This window comes from Trematomus bernacchii, unplaced genomic scaffold (assembly GCF_902827165.1).
Source record: "Trematomus bernacchii unplaced genomic scaffold, fTreBer1.1, whole genome shotgun sequence".
Lineage (NCBI taxonomy): Eukaryota > Metazoa > Chordata > Actinopteri > Perciformes > Nototheniidae > Trematomus > Trematomus bernacchii.
The window spans coordinates 9,681,589-9,699,656 of NW_022987689.1; the positions used below are offsets into that span (position 1 = coordinate 9,681,589).

The following is an 18,068-nucleotide window of genomic DNA, read 5'->3' on the forward strand; positions in this document are numbered from 1 at the left end:
GGTGTGTGTATTCTAAAAGCTGCTTATTCTAAATAATGCAATTGTTTATGTATTTTGTGTATCACGTTTCTCCCCACACATTCCAGTGCGTTGTTACCCAACTTACTGTCCCTAGACACTTGATTTGTTGTTGATGCACTCATACTTCATCACACCACCCACACTTACACACACACATCCACATGCATGCTGCAGCTGCACAACTAAAGAGGTTTGATTTTGCCAGCAAAAAACTGGCAAAATCATTTAAATAATACACTTGAAAGCGTGGCTCTGGGTCAAGGCTAAAGTCAGGCTGTTTCTGACAATCATTAAAGGTAGCCACTGTTGGCACCAACGTAGTGGTCTTCTTTACACAGAAGCACTGACACACATACACCCAGGCAAAGGCCCAGAGGTACACAACACATACACACAGCCATGCAATCAGGGATCAGAGAGTGTAAGAAGAGTGGAGTGTTGAAGCATCGGGGGATAGAAAATACAAGGAGACTGTTTTTACTTGGCAGGAGAATGTACAGGACTGAGCTTTAAGGCACTGACACACCAAACTGACACCGAAGAACACGTCCCGACGGACCTGATTGTTGTGTCGCCTCACGTCTCCTGCGTCTTGGCCAAAAACTCGCACTGGAACACACCGCAAAGACTTCAGCCGACGGCCAAGTAGCACGTACGCACTGCGCATGCGCGAGTGGCAATAACTCTCCTTACCAGCAAGCGAAAACATGTTTAGTGCGGTACTGGAAAATGAAAAATAATAGCCGTCTGTGTGTGCCTTCTTCACTTCCGTTTCGCTTCTCATGCAATGATTCGCTAAGCTGAACAGCCAATCAGAGTGATTTATTTTGCCGACAGCCTTGAATTGGCGGCGGAAGGTGTCGGCACGGCCGAAAAGACACGACGGTGCGGGACACACCAATCTGAGTAGGGCGACAGGACGCTCATCGACGGCCGAAATCGGCTCGGTGTGTCAGGGCCTTTAGAGTGTCTACCATATCACCGAGAAATGATGTGACCCTTTCCTGTCTTATAACTGATATGGTTTCTTCTTTGCTTTTATCATTTATCAACGGTTAAGAGGCTCAAACACAAAAAGGCTCTGTAGTAAGAGTGGTTTATCCTGTTACGAGGAGAGGTTTACATGTAGGAATTTAAGGAATTACTGGGAAATACTAACCAAAGTCACATTTTCAACAGTTATATTTGATGGTATCTTCCCACAGAGATTCCTGTTTTAAAATAGCTTCCCCGTAGATAGTCATTCCATAACTAATGACTCAATAAGCACATAAATAAAGATTTCATTTAGTGCTAAAGCCAGAAACAACTTGAAGATCTAATTGTTGTTGATTTGGCTGCCAGTATAACAGTTCTCAAATCTGGTTAAATGGAACCCATCAGGATAATTGGTTGGAATTAGAAGATGAGTTTACCCTTGGACATTGCTTTGGTTCTCCAATCCCATTACAAAATCAAAGTACATTACACTATTGGTAATTAGAATGAAAGCTTATGCCTTTAGTGGAGGGCAATATCATATAAACTTATATAATATAAGACAATATATGGGATTCATAGAGTGGTAGCAAATTAAATGTAATGTATCTAAAAATATCTTATTAGTCTTGAGCTGCTTATAGAAATATGTTTTTTAGCATCTAACTATGTAAAACACTTTGTGGAAAGCTCTACTATTAACCTTTCTAATTCTAAAGGGTCCTCTGGGTTTTGAGATGTCTTCCTACATTGCAATAAAGGGGTCGTTAATTATGCTAATGACTATGACCTTTTTACAAATAACTAGTATTCATCAGACTGAAACTGGTTTTAACTGCACGTTTGTGCATACAAAAAAAAAGGTGAATCCCACTTAAAGGGGACCTATCATGCAAAATGCACTTTTGTACGTCTTTTATACATGAATATGTGTCCCCGGTGTTCCAGGGAACTCACCAAGTGTCAGAAAACACAACTCTCTATTTTCCTCCATACCCAAATCTCTAAAAAAGGGTCTGCAACGGATCTGATAAAAACTGATCCAGATTTGAACACTTTACTGACGTCAGGACGGTGGCACTATGGCTATTGGGCCAACTCTCCACCTATCAGGGGAATGTGGGGTTGGGCCACGGCCGGCCATTGCCGCTCGAAAGCGCTGGAGACGCTGTAGTACATATGCCAGGCCTGTAAGTGGCGCTGTAGTCTGCCACAAAAGCAGCGAAGAAGACTTCCCGCGCATAGTTACCATGGTTACCCTTCTGTTTATTCTCCGCTGTGGCTTTTTTTCTCCCTCCCCGAGGCAAGCGTTTGCTCCCGCTGCTTTAATTCAAAGCAATCCCTCCCCGTCGAGGCAAGCACTGTAATTCTCTCCGGTTAGTCCACCAGCAGATGACAAACACCCACCTCTCCGCCTCTTCCAAGGAACGAGGGGACCGTGCGGCAGAGTTTCAGTTAGGTTTTCTTTCGCCGGTCAAGATGTCCGTTAAAGTTTAAATCTTCCGGACAAAATTTGAAAAGTGCCGGTCAAAGGTCTTCTTTGTTATTTATTGAGCTTTAAAACAAATGAATAACGACTCTATAGGCCTATCATAATATAATAAAACACTTAGGACGGAGATCTATTTTTCTCCCCCTCTTCTGACTTCATCAGAGCATGGCTCCCCTCTCCTGCAGGGGGGCGTGGTCAGCTGCAGCTCACAGAATCAGCCCCGTAGACAGCAAACAGCACATAGAGCGAAATGAGGCATGGCTAAAATGCATGATCTGTTTGGTATTTTGAAAACAGAAACGTATAAATATACCTTATATAGGTATGGCCCTACAATATATCATTTAAATATAGCATGATAGGTCCACTTTAAAGCAATAAAACCATACTGGAAACAAGTGAGTGTTTGAAGATATAAATAGAAACTTGTTCTTGAATGAGATCCATTGTATGTCTGTAATTCATAGGGGATGTAACATACAGTGCAAGGTTACAAGGTTTATTAGAGCTTTTTGGCTGAAAACTACAGCCTGCTGTTGGAAAGTTTGATAAGATAACATTAAGTATAGTATATATTAGTATCAGTATCAAATAACACATACGAGTATGACATTAGGCCAAATTCAGGTTTAACTTGAGCTGTTGCTCAGAAACCAAGCTGTTTTTCGTACTTTGTTGGATGTCACACTGAAGTCAGATCCCCTGCTGATAATGCTCATCTCTTATTAGAAGAGCAGGGCATAGTACATTCATTTCTTCAACACTATTGCCTTTGGCTTTACAAAAGCGCTCACTCTGAAGCAGTGGATCAATGAAATGTGTGATACCTCAAATTTGGGATTAGGTACAGTCTCAAGGACAAACACAAATGACTAGAAAGTCTGCCCTGAGCCCTCCCTTTGACTTCTTTTTAGAACAGATTACAGATCAGTGCTGATTTTCCTAAAAGGGAAAGGATGGCTGGCCAGGGAGTGTATTCTTTTTTGACTTTACGTTATTTGACTATTTTTTCGTACTAGACAGTGTGCCCACAAGCCTGCCCTGTGCCCAAAAACATCTGAAAAATAGTTGCGATCATCAGTTCAGCAGAAGTAGTATCTGCTATTGAATTATTAACACCTGAAGTGATACAGTCCACAGGAGATTGCTTCAGAAGTATGATGAGTTCTCTCCATGGTCTAAAAGAACAATGGGAACAAGGTAGTTAGCCACCCCACCATGAAAACGCTGACTCTGAAAATTCAAGGGAAATGACCCTGTGAGCCAATTGTGATTTGCAAGTGACCCTTGAAAACTAGGATGTAAAGAATATGGTAATTCAGAGCTACTTTAAAAAGTCATGTTTAGGCATTCATCAAGACATTTAAAAATAATCTGAATTGAACAAAATGTTCTGTCTGATCTTTTTTTAATTTATAATTATTTCTTATCTTGCACTAATGTACATTCTCAAAATATTGAAGTGACTGTTTTTTGTATATATTGATTGTTTTGTTTTTATTTAGGTCTTAATGTGTGCACATGTAAACATGTGTCTTTGACCGTGTATATATACATATTTGCACACATATTTTTATATTTTTGTATACATTTGTTTTTATATTCGGGATTGTGGGAAACGGTATTTCGATCTCTCTGTCTGTACACACAAACTGGAAGATTGACAATAAAGTTGACTTTGTCTTGACTTTTGACTTTGACTAGTTAATGTGTGAGCATGCATGAGAATGACAGGGAGTTAGTGAGTATATAGGTAAAAGAGGTTGACTAAAACTCAAGATTATAAAGTAACCATATCAAATTAAAGCCACCTCTTAAACAGCAATTTAGACACATGTATGTCTTTTGTTTTGGTTGATAAAGGTTAGTATTTGCCAGGAGTGGCAGTAAGGCTCTCCCTTCTGATAAACAGAGCGGATAGTCAGCTTTGAAGCTCAGCAAAAACTATGCATCTTACATGTTGTTTAAGGCACAGAAGCATAATCGCTGTAGAGAATGGGGATCTCTTGTCCATCCAATATGGTCATGTAGCAAATAAGCAAATGTTTTCCTATTAATATTGAGTGTTACACTGATCCCGATATTCACTGGATTTGTAGTGTTCACTGTTCACTGACCACCTCCTGCTCCATCACGGCATATGTGTCAACCATCAGCAGCTGTGTGCGTGGCTCACAAGCCGTCTTCAAAGGGAATTTTAATCATATCATCAGTGGAACCACATGTTCAACAGTGTTACTTTTTTATGCTACGGTCTACACTAATCATAGTTTTATCCTTGCCTATTGAAAACTAAAAACAACATTTGGATGCAGATAGGACCCTGAGAAACCAGTTAGGGTGATTGATTCCTTCCAAATGTCAATATAGGAAGCAGTCCTGTTAATATTGTAGCATACATCAAATGCTGTTAGTACAGACTAATTTCATTTGCCGGATCACCAATTTAGATATTTTGAATATTCCATGCTAATGGCTCTTCCTTACTGTACAATAGTTTGTACTCAAATTGTTTATACAATTGTTTATAGACTTACTTACAGCTTTCCAGCCCATCCTACAAACCACTCTGGTCCCCCCAAAATGTCTAAATTGAGATTTATCCCATTGAGTGGTGATCATTTTCTTTTAAGGAATAATATTGACAATAACCATAATAATTGTTTTACTATAGAGCCCTGCGAAACAGATACTCATGTAGCTTTATCAGTCACAATCATACAAACACTGTGCGCTATATTACAAATCTTAGTAACACAAACTAATTGGCAATATGTATAACAATCTTTTTTATATCAATTTTTTGTTTTGTTTTTTTATATCCAATTGAAAATAAATAAATACATACCTTATTTTCGGTCTATCCCTGTGTATTTTATGTCACAATCTGTGTTTGTTTCTACTGACTTTTGTGCCAATGAATAAAATGTTCTGACAGTGGGGTCTTTAATACTTGTATGACAGCCATGTATTACAAAAATATCAAACTTTCAAGGAACAAAGATGGCCCCTTCTGAATGTAATCAGTTTTAAACAAGATGCTTATACTGAAACTTCTTCTTGTTTGCCACAAAGTATATACAAAAGCTATAGGTAGGACTATAGCACTGGATGCATTGTTGCAAAATTCACTGCACACACCAAGTGTTGCAAAATTAATAAGGTTATTAAGGCTAAGAACATTACCCATAATTATTTTAGCAGTGTGATTGAATGTCCAAGAGAGGTTTCTTGTTCCACCAATAACCATCATCAGATTGATTAGGTTATGCGTTTTGATTACCACTTCAGCTTCGCTTGTGTACTTTTTTTCTCCGGGTGCAGTTGTTAGAGGGGTGAGGTTGGGGTCAGTGTTGCCAGACATGGTCCATCTACAGCCTGGTAAGATAACCTATTCCCCATGAGACCGAGATTCAGTCAGGCAGAACAGACATATAAACTACTGCAGCGTAAAGTAAAGGGTCATCCCGGCCAACTGCTACACACAGGAGGTGAGAGTCTTGGCAGGGTGGTGGATGGAGGTGGTGACAGAGTGTGTGTTCAAGTGTGTGTGTGTGAAATCCCTCAGTGGACCTTTTCTTTTTGTCAATGCGTCTGTGTGTGTGTGTGTGTGTGTGTGTGTGTGTGTGTGTGTGTGTGTGTGTGTGTGTGTGTGTGTGTGTGTGTGTGTGTGTGTGTGTGTGTGTGTGTGTGTGTGTGTGTGTGTGTGTGTGTGTGTGTGTGTGTGTGTGTGTGTGTGTGTGTGTTATAGAGCCTTACCCTTTAGGTGGATCTTATTTTCCGGGCTGTGCACCAACACCGAGCTAACTGAATCCAAGCTGTCGTAGTTACTGCAGCCGAGAGGGCCCGTCCTTGTTTCAGTTACCTAGGAAACAGAAGAAGGACAGATCTTTTTTAAATATATGTTGTTGTTTTTTTAATTTGCCACATTAGCACTGCATGAGGAAGGCGTTTTTTCCCATTTCTGGCAGTATGACACACACAGCTTGTGGCAGGCAGGGTGTGTGAAGGCAGGCAGAGGACTGGATGTGGCGGAGCCCCCTGACAGCAGGGAAAGGTGTCGCCATCTTTTGCTTCCCTCCCACACCTGCAGCCACAGCTGCCTGCAATGTGGTGGCTGTCTCGTGGAGAACAGTGGAAAGGAGGGAGAAAGCAAGCACAGGTTCTTGAAAAGGAAAATGTAAACTTTAAAGAGATACAAAGGGAAGGTTGCATTAAGTCTGATGCCTTGTTCTGGTTTAAAGAGTTGTTGCAGATGCACCCAGATCTGTATGTGCATCTGATATTCAAAAGGTAATATTTTAAAGATGTTGCCAAGATGTTGGAGCAGGCATTATGATTTTGGATTCTGGGTGGCCACATCACAGGCAAAGCTACATATGTGTTACTTCTTCAATGACACTACTTGTTTTTCGAACTAATGGAAAATGTAAGCCCCTATAACCACTATTCCCCAAACCTTTGACATGTTTTATGTATCCTGTCTTCACGCAATATGTTCAAATAGTAGACTCATTTTAAAGTATGTCATGGACAGTATATTTCACCCAGAATCCAGGAAAATATTCATTGTATTATGCAATATCTATTTCGCAGCTAAAAAGACAGATTATTCCCCCAGGAGATGGTGGAGACCAAAAACAGAGCTAAAAGAGAGGGACAATTGCATACATAAGGTGAACACTAACATGTTGCTCCATTTCTGCTGGATATGTATGTGGGAACTGTTTCCTGACAAGTGATAAGTCAATAATGTGTCCCAACTGTCCCAAACTGGCCGACAAAATGTTATGGCGGGGTTAAGGTTGGATAAGGTTTAGGCACAAACATGATTTCAATTAGGTTTAGGACAATAACAAGATGAGCAACAAACAGAGAGGTGGATGAAAGAGTTATATCATTTTAAGTGACTCCTGCTGCTTGATATCCTTAAAAAAAAAAGTGTATATGTATGCATTTTTATAACAATCTTTCATCTGCCCTCACTCTGCTCGACAGTTACAGTTAGGTTGAAGAAATGTAATTGATATATCTGCTGTCACCTCAATTACATATTCATTACAGATCAAACATCTCACCATAAACCTCATTAGTATATTACAAAAAAGACAACCTTCTTGACATGTTGTGAAAATGCTCAGCTACTATATACGGCTTCAAGAAAAAATGAAGTGCAGACACAAGAGAGAAGCGCAGAGGATGAAATATAAAAGTCAAGTATATAAAGAGACAAAGGGTATGAGTGTGGGCGAGAATGATATGTTCAAAGATCAAGCTTGAGACAAAAAGAACATGATGATTAAAGACTAAAGACAGGAAGGGGAAAGAAAGAGAAATAACTTTGAGAATGAATGAGCAAGGGTACAACAAATAGTTTATTTCCAGAGCGAGTGCTTAAGATAGTACAATTAGCCTTATAAGATGGATATAGCCTCTGGCAAAGCCATTTTCCAGCTAAATCACACTCTTTGGCAAATGAAGCAATCTGTGCGCACTTGCCATCCTTAAAATACCCCTGTTCCTCAATTCTACACACTGTTCCTTGCATTGAGATTGCATCTATTATCAAAAGACATGGAAGTTAGCCTTCAAGGCGCTACAAAAAGATACATATCTAAAACATCTTTCAAATATCTCAAAGAAAGAGAGAAATCACTGAGATTTGGTTAAAGATTAGCGGAACATAAAGGCGAGAAGCAAAGAGAGATTAGTGGAGGGGTGAGAGGCTGTGTTGGGTGTTGTTCAAGATGTGAGTGAAGATAATCTTTGCTTTGATAATTAGAAAATGACTCCACTGTTGCATCTCAAATGTGTTGTTGTATCGACACAATTAGTTCTCTTTTAAAATAAAAGCCAGCCTCTTAAAGTCTGATCAGACTGAACTAAGGGGGAATCTCTGAGGCAGCCTGTTGCTAATAGAGTCAATGCAAAGATGCAAGTGGATGCTAACAGGTGCTAACAGGTGCATATTTGTATAAAGTATCACTTTAATACAAGAAGTCCATGAGTCTTTTTCTTTTTTCTCATGTTAAATGTCTATCTTACTTTAAAAGTGTTTATTCCCTTAGTCTACTACACTTTACATTTGACTTGTTTTCTTTGCAGAAAACATGAAAGCAGAACGCTATCTTTACACTGCGTTACACCAAATGCATGCTGGGCTTGTTTGTAACTAATGTGAGGAACTTCAATGATAACCCACCTGAGAGCTGCCACCCCCGTCTGTGCCTTTGTTGAAAACTCCCAAGAGCTCTTCACTGAGTGGATCATTCAACATGGGCCAACTTTGTTTTTAATGTTTATTCAACATGGTGCATTATTCAAACATGGCAGGAACTGTGTGTTTTTCTCATGACCCTAAACACTTTGTTTTACATTCCCTCATGTATAACTGTTCCTGTTTCAACAGCCGAATTATGACAACTGATTTAAACAATTGTCAAACAAAACATATATTCTATTTACATTGTTATGCTCATGTAACCTCTTCTTTGATGTGCATTGTATCAAAAAATGGCACTGATGGTCTTGTCCTCTCTTGAAGTTTTAACTAGAATAGGATATATATATATATATATAGAATAAGGCAAGCCTGGGTTCTAAGAGTGCTATGCCTGTAACAAAGACAGACAGCTGACAAAGAAAACAATATACAGAATTATGTGAATCAAATGTGATGAGCAATGACCAATTTATGACTTTGTCCCATTGCATTCCAAAAAACAAACTGCTAGATTTACTACTATAGTGATTTATTCTGTTATATGACAGCATGAAATAAAAAGAAAACACCATAAAGTAATATTGGAGATTTAAGTGACACCAAAAGTTATGGAGATTTAGTTCTAAAATTAGTTTTCAGGAATATAAAGCTTTACTTTTCGTTTTTATATGGCTATATACTATAGTGGTCAATAAAAAATCTAAATTTGCACAAAACGTTTTTTACTACAACATGATGAGGTTTTATAGAGGAGCAAAGTATCTGGTTGCAGTTCCCTGCTGATTCTGGCTCTTAAAAAATGGCAGGGCTGTGGTGAAAGAAACATCTTACACAGCCAGTTCCTCTCATTACAAACAGAACATTTCACACAGGTGTTACAGATGGATTTATCTTTCTCTCATAGAACGGTAGTCTGCACTAAATGTGTGATAGAGGTTCCGCCACTTTATTGCCGGAGATAAAGATAATGTATTCCACTCCCACCTCCCACACAGTGCTGCAGCGACAGAGCCTAGAGGCGTACATGGACACAGGTCAAGTACTTCCCACTCAGTGTCACTTCCTCTCGGGGTGATGAGTTCATCACGGCGCGGCAGGTGGCTTGCATACCGGAGATACTCATTTAGCAGACACATGTAAAGGATGCTCCTCTCCGGGTGGGATTGGCTGTGTTTTTGTTGAGTGAGCACTTGTGAGTGTGTGTGCGTGTGCGTGTGCGTGTGCGTGTGCGTGTGCGTGTGCGTGTGCGTGTGCGTGTGCGTGTGCGTGTGCGTGCGTGTGCGTGCGCGTGTGCGTGTGTGTGTGGGGGCAGGCAGGCACCATCACTGGATGTTTGCAAAAGCAGAAAAACACCTACACTATTTACCTGCCTGTCATTCTTCCAGAAGGAAAGCTGTTTTATTTATGTCATCATATACTGTACAGGTAATCAGATTCATTTCAAACCTTTATTTAACCAGGTGAATCCCATTGAGATCATCGATCTCTTTTTCAAGGGAGACCTGCTGCAAGTAGGTTCCACATGAAGACATAAAAACATAAACAACAGAAAAACAAAAAGGACATCAGACAACATAGATACAGGGATTTACAATTGACATACCTAATGACATTTACAGGTACCAACAGTATCAGATTGCATAGCATCTATCTGAGCTTTAAAAACATGCAGTGGAACCAAATTGCTCAGTTTCCATTATTTTTGCAAGTTCCAAGTTAGAGGAGCTGCGCACCTAAAAGCTTTCGTCCCTAAGACAGTCCTAGCACTTGGCACATTTAACAAAACCACAGCATGAGATCTCAGGAGATAGCTACTTTCAATACCAAGGTATTTATAACAGGCAACCACTTCAAGTTCTTGTCCTTGCGTAGTAACAATATCCAAAGTGGTCTCCGGTGTCTTTTTGGCTTTCGAAAATGGCATTACCTTAGTTTTATCAACATTTAAAATAAGCTTAAGCTCAGAGAGCTGAGTCTGAATAATATTAAAAACTGCCTGCACATGGTTGGTGTGAGGTTATTAGGAATTAGGAAATTAGTTTTGTTGCATTTCATGATTAATATGCAAATGTATTCAGGTACATATTCCACAACCTAATTATATTATTTTGGGAGAACTGTGGTGTGTAAAAACAAGGTTCAACCATGGATTCATTTTGATAAATTACACCACGTTTACAAATGTTTTTGCTTGGACAAAAACTCAAACATAGAAATCTCTTTTCAAACCATTGGTGGGAACTTTATGTGTTTATGTAGAAGCCCTTCAAATTCGAAGGGCGCTGATTGAAAGCAAAAGTCTTTTCTTTAAAAGGTAAATGTGTATGAAGGGGGTTTTGTTACAAAATAGACCAACAGAATAAAGCCTGTGGGTATTAACTGTAGCAGAAATAGTAGTTAAATCTTCCTCTGTACAGGTAACCTTGTGTAGAGTTGTATTTAAAATTACTACAGCTATGTTTCATATTGATAAAAATCACTTCTACCCACAACAGTGAGAAAAGGAAATCATTCTTTAAAGGACCAAAAGGCCAGAGTTTCTTGCTGACATTATATGCTTGAATGATGTATCGATTAAGTAAAGAAAGGATCAGAATTACCCGATTTGACATATAGAACAGTAAAAGAAGGAATTTATATACGAATATTTAATGGTCATTTCTAACAATACTAGATAGACGAGACATCATATGTTCCTATGGATTGGCCCATTTCCTACTGCTATAAATATGACTTGTTTTTTAATTCTTCTTACATGTCACAACTATAAGACATTATGTTATTATACATCATTTTGCATTAAAGAAGGCTCCACTCAGACCAAACTGCAGCATTTGACACATACTGATTGAAGGCAGGGCTGTTTAATAGGCCTGAGAGGCAGAGGATTTATAAAAAATGCATTTCACAAAATATTTCTGGATGGATTGAAACCAGACTAACTGACACGGGAAATCAGATCTTAATGGTGCCTTTTACTTATTTACAACTGTTGACTTCTTTGCAAAAGATAAGCGATTGTTTTAGTGCAGCAGCCACTTATTATATTCTCCCCACAGACACAAATGTATCAAATGATGCAAAGATTTCAGTTCCTTATTAAATCAGGCTTAGCAGACAATGTGTTTCTCTGGGTGCTGAAGTTGTAATGAGATTCAGCATTAATACTTCTTCAATGTTACTGTTGCTTGCATATAAAGTGGTGGTCTATTTTTCTTCTGCTATTTTCTTCACTGTCGACAAGTATGTTATGCTTTTTCCCTTAGATTCACTTTTACTAATATGTACTTAACATCTTCTTCATTAAACACATTTTTTTCCCATCATGATATTTCAATGTCATGTTTTAATATTATTCTGCCTGTTTTCTTTGCGAAATAGCAATTGTATACCTTTCAAGGTTTTGGAGGAAATACATTTTCAAGCAATGAAGTACTTTAGTGTCCTCTTTTAAAGTGACTTTTGAAAACATGAATGGTCGATCTCACCTCTGCATAGTGGGAACCTGCCACATGCAGGGTTTTTAGGGACAGCACTTGTAAATGAGCAACCTAATTCAAGGTACACACAAAGTTTCCACCTAGCCATAACTCATTTCAATCTGATTTGCTATTGAAGTTGAAGCATGAAAGCAGAGTACACCCACCCACACACCTGCTGTCATCGCATAAGAGCCAGCAAATCTGTTCCAATATGAAAAATGTATGTCACAATAATGCTTTGCTTCCGTCAGGAGGAAATAAACAGATTTAAACCAGGCGAAACCAGGCCCAGGAGATAATAGGATTTATTTGTCTGTGTTTTTTGTGTGGATTTTCAACAAAACTGTACCTAATGCAATTAATGACTAAACAAAAAACTGGTGATGGATTTCTGGTAAATTATGACATGTTGAGTTGAGAGTGAAGTGAATTGAGTGAGTCCATGAAAATAAAAAACCTACATGCTCAAAAAGGTGTTAAACCACTTAAAATGATAGTATCAAAGCCACTTTGTGCCAAGGTCCAACAGCTTTTAACGGAACTAACGATAATTACCAGGTGTTATAACTCTCATGCACTTACAGGAGAGAACACAGCAGTCTGTAACCCATTCCAGGTGGCGTACAGTAGACTACAGTATGCATAAACATACTTTCCCACTGGGACTCTAAAGAAACTTGACATTTGCCTCGCTTTAGTGCCTCTGTGGGTTTCAGTGCATACACTGTGCTTTAAATCCAGGCCAGTTTTTCTTTCTTTTTTTTTCTAAATGTCCTCGCAAGCTCTCCTCATCTCTCCCTCAGCTTTTGAGCAATGATGCACCTTGAAGATAAGCTTTAAAAAAGACTGTTTGTGTGCATACATTGAGACCAAGCACAGCTATTTGTTAGAGGCACAGCTTGGAGTAATATATCCAAAAGGGACAGTTTTACAGGAGCGTTAATGTTTTTGTGTCTAGCCTTGATGAGTGGTTGTTTGTGGACCTGGAGAACTGCAAACATGAGTCTACATAAAGGAAATAAACAGTGTATTTACACAGCTGCTATGAAGTGAAATATACATTTCACACATTTGTAGCTCTGCTTGAAAAGGTGTCTGTGTATGTGCTGTGTGTAGGCTTAGTTTCTCGCTGTGTGTTTGTGTACAGTACCTTTATAGCAGAGGTGGCAATCTGGAGGTGGTGCAGTCGCCTAAGGGTGCTCTCTCGATCTGTGAAGTAAGAAGCAGCCAGCTGATGGAGCAGCTCTAGAGACACCACTGAGCTGTTGCTGCTACCCTCCGACTTCTTATTCAGCTTCTGCTTGTCCAGGAAAATGGTCAAGGACTCCTCTCCTGTGGATCAATAAACAATTGTTAAATCGAGTAAATTATTAAGTAATCTCAACTCTGTTTTCTATCATTATCATGTTGAATTAACTACTCATTTCTTTTGTAATCTTATTAAATAAAGTATTGAATTATCTTGTTATTGTGCTTACCTAGGGGAAATGACTGAAGAGTCACTTCAATTATAGCGGTTTACCATGCCAGTGCGACAGGCTGATATTATCCTTAGTAGAAAATAAGTGACATTCTGCTGTATATTCTGCAGAAAATGTATCATTTTTCTTTTGCTCTGCTCTCTTTCCTCAGAAAATTACAGATCTATTAACAACGCCATACCACATTAGGTTGTATTTGACATTGTCCTCTGATTTAATAAGAGTTTTGTTTTTGTTTATATTTATCTTTTAAACATTAGAAGTACAAGTATACATGGTTCCGTTGAAATAATGTAGAAAAAAAACAAGATACTGATTTAAAGGGCAATGTAATGTCTAAAAAATAACCAATAATCAAGTGTGTCCAAGTCTTGCTGAGCAATGCCAGTCACTCCTGTTACCTAACTATCTATTTACATTTGAACCATTGTAGAAAGTCAGAGCTGGCACGGCTCTGTGTATTTACTGGAATTAATCCCAACGCCCACCTCCTGAATGATCCAACAGGCACTCTCAATTTAAGTTTTAAAAGCAGCATTTGAAAATGGAGAATAACACACTGAAAGTCTGATAAAGAGCTGGAAGATAGTTGTTTAACATAGCATTTTGGCATTTAGCTAGCATCCTCCACATACATTCGCAGTACTGTAGCTTGCTAATGCTAATAACATATAGCAATTGTGAGCTTGCGCCATATTTTCCAAAATGCCAGTGGGGCTCTTTTTTATTTGTTGTCTTCCTGTTTGACAGTTTAAACATAAAGTGTTTTGTGTTACAATTGTATTTTATGTTGGAGGGAGGGGGGGGGATAGTCCAGCTGAAGATATGGACAAAAGAGAGAGGATGTTGAAAATTCAACCCAGTCTCACGGCATTTCGTGTTATAGTCACGACATTTAATCTGTTGATTCGTGTTCACCAACACGATGTTCCCCTTTTTTTCGTGTCACACAGAACGATTTTAAAAGCAATGTATTTCTATTGGTAGTATGTTTCGAGCCTGCACCACGTCTTTTTGTCCAGTCGGGTCTTGGAAGACCGGAAGCTGTGTGGTTCATAAAAACATTTCTTACTTAATATCAAGCCACGATTATTGTTTTTATTTTAAATTCTATAATGTTGGCCTTTTTTTGCCGTCCGTGAGGAAAATAAATGGAGCTCAGAATACTGAAATCTGTATTTTTTAAATCTGTTTTTCCTTCTAATTTGTTATTCTTTTCGAAATAACAGACTTTAATTTACTCAACAATAACACACAATTATCCTTTTATTTATTTGTTCAATTCTATAATCTCTGACCTTTTTGCCGTCCGTCAGGAACTGAATTTCAAAATAAAGTCACCGGAAACAGACGTAGGCCTATATATGGGACATTTCGCGCGTCATTGCGATACACACCCACTGAACTGATTACCCAAGATCCTCAGCTATGGTTGAAGCTCGGTGATTGGATGTTTTAGCCGCAATGCACGTTGGGATATGGTGTTTATGTGATATGAAATCCGAAAACATAAAAAAAAGATGAAAATAATACTTTAATCCGAGTGTGCTTGCTTTTCTCTTTGAAAGTCATCACATAACGGCATTGTAATACACAGTTCGGCTGCAATAAATATTACACATCTGCCGTAGTTCTTTATTTATAGAGCCCTGATTAGAAGACTTCTGGACAAACTGGAAGAACTGCCACCGAAACTGAATACGAGACATGGATCATAAATATATCAGCAACCACCTACTGTAGTGGTTAAAGCACTTTATTGAATTTCTTTGTTGAATATGTTATATTTGATGATGAGTACATACAAAATAGGGGAGTAGAAGGTCAATGATAGAAATATAGAATATAAAAAAGTCAAGAAGATACTGTCATTGATCTGTACAATAAAACTGTTTAGTGCCGGATGTACAAAGATATTAATAGGAGTACATATAATAAGTACCCTGTATCAAGATTGATGCAAAACAAGTGACATTTGACCTTTTTAGAGAGATTTAGCAAAAACACTTCTGGGGTCATTTGGGTGGATTTTCAATATCTCTGGCCCCCCTCCGTCGATTTTGATGATTGACACCTCTTTTTAACCGTTAGAGCCAATAGAATAGAGGGGAAGTTCCTAAAATCCAGCTAAACATTACCCATTGGTGAATGAGTGATGCATAGCCAGAATGCCCAAACTCTGAATTGTAGTGGAGTAGAATTACAAAGTAACAATAAATTGCATGTTTTACATACTGCTGTGTATTACTTGTGATCAATAAAGTATATCTTATCTTATCTTAAGATGATCGATGACTACTGCCATATTTGCAAAATTTGCTTCTGAACCTTGACAAGTGCATGTTTCAGGCTTATCAATTAACAACAGAAGGGGTCACAGACATAAGACCAGCTATTAAATAAAGCTCTTCTGACCTGAGCTGTCATGTGTGTATATATTAATGCTGCCCGTTATGGACACAAGCAATTTTCACCCATTTATTAATTATATGTTTTAAATTTGATAACACCAATGTGTTTCCTAAACGTCCAGGGGTGTACACAGTTTAATACTGGCATTTTCTAATTATGGGAAATACGAAAACGTATTTTAAAACTACAATTCCCAGTAGAAACGTGCCATAGAACATGTTGCGAAACACAATATCCAGCATGTGTAGTTCTGGGGGGGGGGTGTTGGGGTGGACCCGTTCGATTCCTATTTTGGATAGTCTGCCGTGGTTTCATTCCATTACAAAGAGCTGTTTGACGCGCGGCGTAACCTTGGCGCACTGCCACTCCAACATCCAATCACAGAGATTGAAGACTAATCACGGGGTTTGTCAAGCAAAGGGACTGTAGTCCCAAATGATAGCTGAGGATTTCGGGTAGTGTAGTGTCTTCGGCCATCTTAAACTCCGAAAAAACGATTTGTTTCTCCGAATCGAAGGTTAAAAACACAAAAGCATTGTACACAATTTAAACCAATCAATGTTGTGTAATTAACAAGGATAAACTGATGTTTTTAGTGACAGTGAGGGGAATACTTTCGGTTTTACTATGAAAACTTCGAGACCGGAAATACTGTTTTCACCCCAAGCTGTTGCCTGGCAACGCAATTTTGTTGATAGTTTATTTTGAAATTCAGTTCCTGACGGACGGCAAAAAAAACAGAGATTATAGAATTAAACAAATAAATAAAAACAAGGATAATTGTGTGTTATTGTTGAGTAAATAACAGTGTGTTATTTAGAAAAGAATAACAAATTAGAAGGAAAGAAATATTTTAAATATACATATTTCAGTATTCTGAGGCTCTGAGCCCCATTTATTTTCCTCACGGATGGCAAAAAAGTCCAACATTATAGAATTTAAAATAAAAACAATAAACGTGGCTTGATATTGAGTAAGAAAATGTTTTTATGAACCACACAGCTTCCGGTCTTCCAAGACCCGACCGGACAAAGATACGTGGTGCAGGCACGAAACATACTGCCAATAGAAATACATTGCTTTTAAAATCGTTCTGTGTGACACGAAAAAAAGTGGAAAATCGTGTTGGTGAACACGAATCAATAGATTAAATGTTGTGACTATAACACGAAATGCCGTGAGACTGGGTTGGATAATTAGGCATGCTAACTTTGGCTTTCACTCCTAGCTTCAAGGATGGGGCACAACCTTACCTACATTTGGTGGGAATTTAGATTATTATAGTAGTGAATGATTGTATATGTGGTTAGAGTAATCTGCTAATACGTTAGCCGACACCTTTTTTGGTCAGTGTACTATTGATTTGTTGTTTCCATCATTCCAAGAGTCACAAGGAGATTACAATTCTAATCTTAGCTGGGGTTGAGTATGTAACCATTTATTATTTACTATACTCTGCACTATATTTACCCCATTCCATTGAACTTAAGTAATTTAATTATGAATATAAATGTATCAATTACGGTCAAAGGCATGTCGAATTTTTAAATCAGAATTTACTGAGACTACAATACTTTGTTTATGTTATAGGGAGTGGAAGCTGAGATTGATTTCAAGGCACTCCCAAAAAAAGCCATTTGAGGATAAGGGAAAGAAAAATAGAAATACCCAATTAACTGGGAAAAATGAAAGAGTCTTTTGAAAGAGCAATGAGGCTCTCCCAGGATGGACAGACGTTGTATTGTTGCAGTCTCTACAATCACTAACAAACATGTTTCATTGCTTTCACAACATTTATTAATTGACAGTATTTTATTCTTGTCAGTCATGAAGTCAATTTATTCACTTAAAAACCGCAAAGTTGACTTCACAGCTCAATGGAACCATGGCTGGTGAGTCAGCCATACAGTAACAAGCAAGAAAGAGATGAAAACGGTCGAACAAAAGACAGAGAAAATTAGATTGGGGATGTGTGCAAT

General features: G+C 38.4%; 1 protein-coding gene across 1 annotated transcript in view; it reads right to left on the reverse strand.

Annotated features, from left to right (window-relative positions):
* brinp2 (bone morphogenetic protein/retinoic acid inducible neural-specific 2) overlaps window positions 1-18,068 on the reverse strand; it is a 165,810-nt gene that overhangs the window by 45,348 nt on the left and 102,394 nt on the right. The window contains exons 4-5 of the mRNA XM_034137101.1: window positions 13,347-13,528; window positions 6,251-6,356 (exon numbers count right to left, since the gene is read on the reverse strand). Of these exons, the coding sequence (XP_033992992.1) occupies window positions 6,251-6,356; window positions 13,347-13,528 (288 nt within the window). The remainder of the gene's footprint in view (window positions 1-6,250; window positions 6,357-13,346; window positions 13,529-18,068) is intronic.